Genomic DNA, 6,333 nt, shown 5'->3' on the forward strand with positions numbered 1-6,333 from the left:
TTGCCTCTTCTTACCTTCGGATATCCAAACTAATTCTTGTATACCAATTTCCACTAACTCGTCAATTTGTTGTATTTCGCTTTCGATTAATTTCAGTTCAACTGGTGAACTATTCTCTTGTATAGTGTTATACCAATCGATACTCTTCTCCAAATTTAAAGTGTAAGTACGAAAGATATCGCTTTTATCGGCAAATTCCAAGGCCACTTGTGGTATATCGTCCACTTCCATTTGCTTAAGGTAATGAACTTCACGCAATATGCAAAAAAGTTCGGAACTAAAATTCAAAATCAATAGTTGTGTGTGCGGATCGCGTACTATCAACGACTTTTGTAAATTTATTTCGATTTGTTCGTCTAACTTTTCGGACCAATCTTTAAATACGTAAGTGCGACTAGCACCAATTTTTAAAAGCAAGCGTTCATAGCGTCGTATAATCTCGAGAGCTTTCTCTGAACGTACAATGCTACGAAGTAGAGAGGAAAAGATTTGTAATTATTTCAATAACAAAGGTAAGTAAATAATTAAATAAATGAATAAAAAACAAGTAAGAAAATTATATTCGGTCGTGACCGAATCTTCTACACCCATCACCGTTGTGCTAAAAAGGACAGAAAAGGTAAAAGAACAGCATTTCCATGCTCTATAAATTGGAGTGAGCGCGGCTGATATTTTCTACTTTAAGAATATAAGGTTTGTCGCGTAGGCGTGAGGGAGTTGTGGGTGTGTTCTTTAAAAAGTTTAAGTCGCTTCCATATTCTTTTGCAAATTTGTAGCCCAAACCTTCATTTTCGTTGACGGGAGAATGGTCATCGCAGATACTACCCACGCGGATAGATGAACAGACACGCTTCGTTGCATTTCAAATTGGCCAAGAATTTATATACTTTACGGGATTTTTGAAGCTTGTCTCTGCGTGTGGCAAAGGTATTGAAAAATAATTAAATTTTAATACACTATAATATTAGATGGGCTGGATCAACTTTTCCATTTTTGTATAGGCTGTACAGTATCTTTCAAATTTTTGAACATTTACTTACTATAGAGTATATGAGTAATGAGCAAAAATTGCATTGGGCATTCACCTAAATACTGACCACAAGCGGCAAATTCACTCCACGAAACGAATGAATTAATGTGAGATTCGATAAAAACACTTATCCCACTTATCATATAAAGACTTTTTAAAATAAGACCTCAATTGGAAGTAGTCGAAAATGGGATCTGATTCCTTTCCACATTCAATAGCGTCCGCCCTTGGGTCAAAGCATGGTGTATGAAATTTCATAAGACGGGTAGGTAGACAAGCTTAGGTCGATCAGAAAATGACTTTGGATTGATTAATAAAAGGTGGGTACACCTCAATTCGGGGCGTTATTCCTAGGAGTAGGTCAATATGCGCAAGGAAGTGCGTGAATATGCGGTCTAACGCCTCAGGGAACGAACCTGGCTCCAGCGGCTGACGGTCGCCTGTTCTAACCGCTAGGCAATACGACAAACCTTCCTTCTGAGTATTGCATACATCCGCACACGCTTTAATATTCTCTTGCACGACAAGCTGTGTCGAATATAACAAATTCGGAAACTTCTGTTCAAAAATTATAGATGATGGATATATAAAAGGGGGAAAAAAGTATTTGGAAAACTACTCATGCTGCAGAGCCTGAAAATGTTGTATAGGCACTGTAATACGACGTTCCAATTGACTGCACCAGCGTATGAAAGCTGCTGCCGGCGGGCAATTATATTCCGGATATAAACACTTGTTATCTGATCGCATAAACATTTGCTGTTCATAAATTTCTTCGCACATCGTAAGTTCTTCATCTAATAAGCGCACAATTTCATCATATTTTTTTGTAAACTGTTCCTTAATTTTCGGTCTCTCCAAAACGCTGCCTACTATATTGATAAGCTTGTGATCGATGAAAAAAAAAAACAAAAATTGATTAAAAATCATGAAAATCTGAGGCCAACGCGAGTGTATACCTTAAACACACTTTCTAAATTGTAACAATCATCGAAAGCTTGACATAATATGGCCGCCAATTTCATATCCAACTCGAGTATACGTAATTGGAAATTTTGAAAATCTTTTATAAACTCATCATCATCTGGATCTAAGACATCGTAACTTTTTGAAGCGAAAGCTGTAAAGTATTGATTAAATTCAACATAAACGGCTGTAATACGCGTACTGAGTTGTCGTCCACGTAAGCCACCAATTTCAACTTTTTCCAATTTCAAAAACTCCGTAACTGTATGAAAAAACCTAAAGGAGAGAAGCAGTTTTAAAATGTATACAATATTGTGAGTATATTCACCATTGTATAGTATTTAGCCGATCTACAAAATTGCTAAAACGTCTAAATACGGAATTTGGATGAAATGTCCAAAATACTGGTGGGCGTTGAACGGGATCCTTAAAATATTCGCCAATATTTTCTTTAAAATGATCGAATAATTCGCGAAAAAATTTCAATATTTCAATGGAAAGAGTTAAACGTTGCATCGCCTCATCGATATCACTGTGAAATATAGACGAAGGGTCTAGAAAACGTTTCGCCTGAAAACCAAAACAAAAAAAAAAAGATGAAAATTTCTTAAGAAATTTCGAATTATTTTAAAGTCAACCCATCCACCCTTACCTGATTTATAATTAAATTGCAAATTTGTTTAAGTAAAATCGTCATCTTGAGCGAATGATTGTAGTAACGCGAGTTACCCCACAGTGTGCAGACAACATGCATTAATGGTATAAACAGTGGCTTACATTCAGAAAAATCAATTTCTTCCAATTGTTGTATGTGCTTTTTTAAAGGATTTAAATACAAGGTAATGTCTTTGGTTTCAGCGAGAGCTGTAATATTGGGGAAAAAAACAACCAAAGGTTCGCCTTAAGCAGGAACTAAAAAGCAATGATTTTTTGTAGATATAGATAGATACCTTCTACAACTTTCTTAAATAGAGTTTGAAAGCATGGATAATAAGCGCTACGTGAATGTTCCAAAACTAAAGCCATAGCTCGTATACGTTCATTGCGTAATTGTTCGAATATGAATGAAAGATTTTTAAAACGTTTATTCCAAAACGAAAATTCTAAAAAAATTAGTTATTAGTTTTTTTTTTGCGATCTTAATTTCATTTCGTACCCGCATATGGTGTTGGGTTTTGACCGTTTGCAAAAGCTTGTGCTGAACTCTCTTTGATAACCTCTTCGACTTGTGCGGCCCATTTGATGACGACACCCTCGATGGCGCTTTTCAAATATAAATCGATTTGCAAATGCGGATTTTCACCGATTTGCTGCGACACCTTCATAATCTTTTCAACACCCACTGGCATCGCCAAAATTGTTTCACCACTTACTTGCCCTTTTACTTGATGAACTGTACTCTTTAAACTGTGCACATGCTTTTGCACATCTTGAGTTACCATTGAAGGCCACGTCTTATAGTTATCTTCAAAGGCCAGCAAAGGTACGAAGACCTCTTCAACCAATGCGGATAATTGATCGATAGTTCGTGTAGCCAGATCTCCACATATTATAAAATTTGCACAGTCTTCGCGCGGCACCGGTAATGTGTTGCGCTTAATGAAGTAAACACCTTTACTTTTGAGCTGAGTGAGCGGAAAAGCCGTTGTCGGCACTAATTGTGTGGCTTGGGTTAATATTATGATAAGAAAGACCGGATTAGGACGATCAAGAAATTCCTTAATGATGCCTTTATACTCTTCAACGGTAATAACTCTTGTCCATTTTTCCGGCTTTAATTTAAGCGTTTTACTAACAAAAGAACCCATTAACTCCAGACGCGGATCAGGACCATTAGCTGCGGCAGCAGCGGCTGCCTCAGCACTCGTAGATGGATCCATGCTAAAAAAAAGAGAGGAAAATTAAATAAAATGCAAGTTTCTTTAAAGCCCAATCTCTCAAAACTTGTTAGGAAGAAGTTACTTCTATTATTATTTTTCGTCCTTTCATTAGGAGAAAAAGTCTCTTCAGAATTCTATTTAGCCACCATGCATGGGTAGTATATGTATATATATATAAAACACACAGTACTTTGGATCAAATGTAAGGTTAGTCTCTGCCTAACAGCAAGAATCACTTAGGTCATAAATAGATCCCAATTTAGCCAAGGAATTCATATTGTAATCCTGTGGGCTTCTTAAGAAAACTGCAATTTTTTCTGAAATCCCTCCGAGAAAGATTGTCGAGATTCTCAAGGAAGCTTTCATGCGGGAAGATGGGTCAGTCACACAGCAAACGGATCAGCAGCCTGCATGTGTCCGTATCCAGATAATTTCAGCAAAATTTATTGTAAGCAAAGCTTATTCTACTTATGAGCTGAACGAAAATAAAAGAACCACAAATAATGGTCAATGTTGATCGTAGATTCGAAAAGTATTCAAAATGTCTCGAAAGTGTCCAAAACGTTGAAAAAAACTATATAATATCATAGGTAAATTGTTATTATCGCTTGCGATATAATTGCGCCGGCACTTGACTTAATTCTCTTTACATTTTCTCGCAGACTAATCGTGCTTTTTTTTCTTTCATTTGTTTCGAAACGACTTTCAAGATGGCATTAACTTCGGAAAAAATGAAAAACTCATATAAATCACTTGAATCACTTGATGATTATTTAATCATATTCTCATACTTTCCGTACAATGACGGCATAATCTGACTTCTCTCAACCGTGCGACTTTGCGTTGCGTTGCAGTAATTAATAAATTATGACTTTTGGAGCCGTCTCCCTTTAAAACTTTTTCACTCTGCAATAGCTTTGGGCTATCGAATTCCTTTTTGTTCGCCTTTCGTACTCGTTGCATGTGTAGACCAGGAGCAAATCAACTACCGTATGTAAGACTTCTTTACGGGCATTAGATAATTCTTATGCTTCTGTTTTTAATAACCTTCCGATGATTTCTGCACGAAACGAACTTTTCCTTCAGCTAATTAATGTTTTCATTGTGAACCTAAAAAACTACTCGACGATTAAACGAAATACAACAACGCTAAGTAGACTTAGCAATATGTAGAACACAGGTACCGCGCAGTAGCTCACTGAAAAATTGACGATAATAATTTTTATCATCCTGTTTATGTTTTTGCTTGTGCAGTGTATACAGAATATACGCCGTGGGATATTACAAAAAATGGGAAACCATTAGCAGAAAATTTTTGTCGTTCCCGCCATATTTCCCAGAGAGTACTCCTGATAAACAATGGCTTTTCAGTCTATGATTTACTGCCCATTTGTGGATATCTTTAAATTATTTTGATTATATCCAGTCTCTCATGAATAATCTCACGAGATAAATTGTTCTCTCCCTCCACATGGCTAATGTCACTTTAAGTAAATATCTCATGCAATTATTTTTTTATAATATGGTGATCGCAATACTACTTAAATGTCGCCAGATATTTTTTCACATTTATGAACAAAAAAAAAAAAAAAATCGCAGAGTACGCGCAGAAGCATGATTGAAGAAAAGAAGATCCTTTGAAAACACTGAGTGAATGAGTCAGTACAGAAAAATATTTGTGGCGATATCCTTTACGTTCGTCTTGAAAAATGATTGATTCCGGCCTGCAGTGGCTATACAAAATGTCTTCTCGTTCTTACGTAATCGAAAATTTTTTTTCTTGTTTTTTTTTTTCTTTGCATTTTCAAACTTCACTTGAATTTTTAAGATGTTAATATAAAAAGGAATTCATTAAAAATTTTAATTTTCGTATTTTATGCAAGAGAAAGAAATTTTCAATTCTTACGTAATCTCGTGAAAATATACAAAAGATTTTATAATTTTTAAAAAGCACTTCTTTTTTAATTTTCAATGAATTTTTTGTTTTAATTAACCCAAAAATATTGAAATATAAATATTTATTTCCTTTTGCTTTTCGTTGTTTAATGAAAATGTAAGAAAATTTTCACGTTACATAATTAAAAGCAAAGCCTTAACTTACTTAAGCGTGCGAGTAGATGTGCTTGTGTATCGTTATTCAATTCAATTGGTTTCCGGTTGTTAAGATAAGTTTTGTTATTTTTCCGAATTGCAACTTTTGTCACGAATAGTTCACCCAAGAATGAACTGGGAGAGTTATGACTGCGAGTTATTTATTCTCGACCTTAAGGTATATTTCATATGTTTTCGTGCAAAACAACACAACAAACCCAACCAAAAAAAAAAAAAAAAAAAAAACAATATATTATATCGATGACATTTCACTATCTATAAAAACAAATATGCAAGTATGTATGTATGACTATGCTGTACACATACACATATATGCTGCCAACTTACAAGAGATGCTTTCGCTTC

At 35.1% G+C, this 6,333-nt stretch overlaps 1 protein-coding gene across 1 annotated transcript in view; it reads right to left on the reverse strand.

The window, feature by feature from the left end:
* Window positions 1-6,333, reverse strand: part of LOC119639863 (dynein beta chain, ciliary) — a 33,791-nt gene that overhangs the window by 18,701 nt on the left and 8,757 nt on the right. Inside the window, exons 3-9 of the mRNA XM_038037545.1 lie at window positions 3,153-3,877; window positions 2,947-3,099; window positions 2,649-2,860; window positions 2,325-2,566; window positions 1,990-2,272; window positions 1,650-1,915; window positions 15-466 (exon numbers count right to left, since the gene is read on the reverse strand). Of these exons, the coding sequence (XP_037893473.1) occupies window positions 15-466; window positions 1,650-1,915; window positions 1,990-2,272; window positions 2,325-2,566; window positions 2,649-2,860; window positions 2,947-3,099; window positions 3,153-3,877 (2,333 nt within the window). The remainder of the gene's footprint in view (window positions 1-14; window positions 467-1,649; window positions 1,916-1,989; window positions 2,273-2,324; window positions 2,567-2,648; window positions 2,861-2,946; window positions 3,100-3,152; window positions 3,878-6,333) is intronic.

Source organism: Glossina fuscipes, unplaced genomic scaffold (genome assembly GCF_014805625.2).
Source record: "Glossina fuscipes isolate IAEA_lab_2018 unplaced genomic scaffold, Yale_Gfus_2 114, whole genome shotgun sequence".
NCBI lineage: Eukaryota > Metazoa > Arthropoda > Insecta > Diptera > Glossinidae > Glossina > Glossina fuscipes.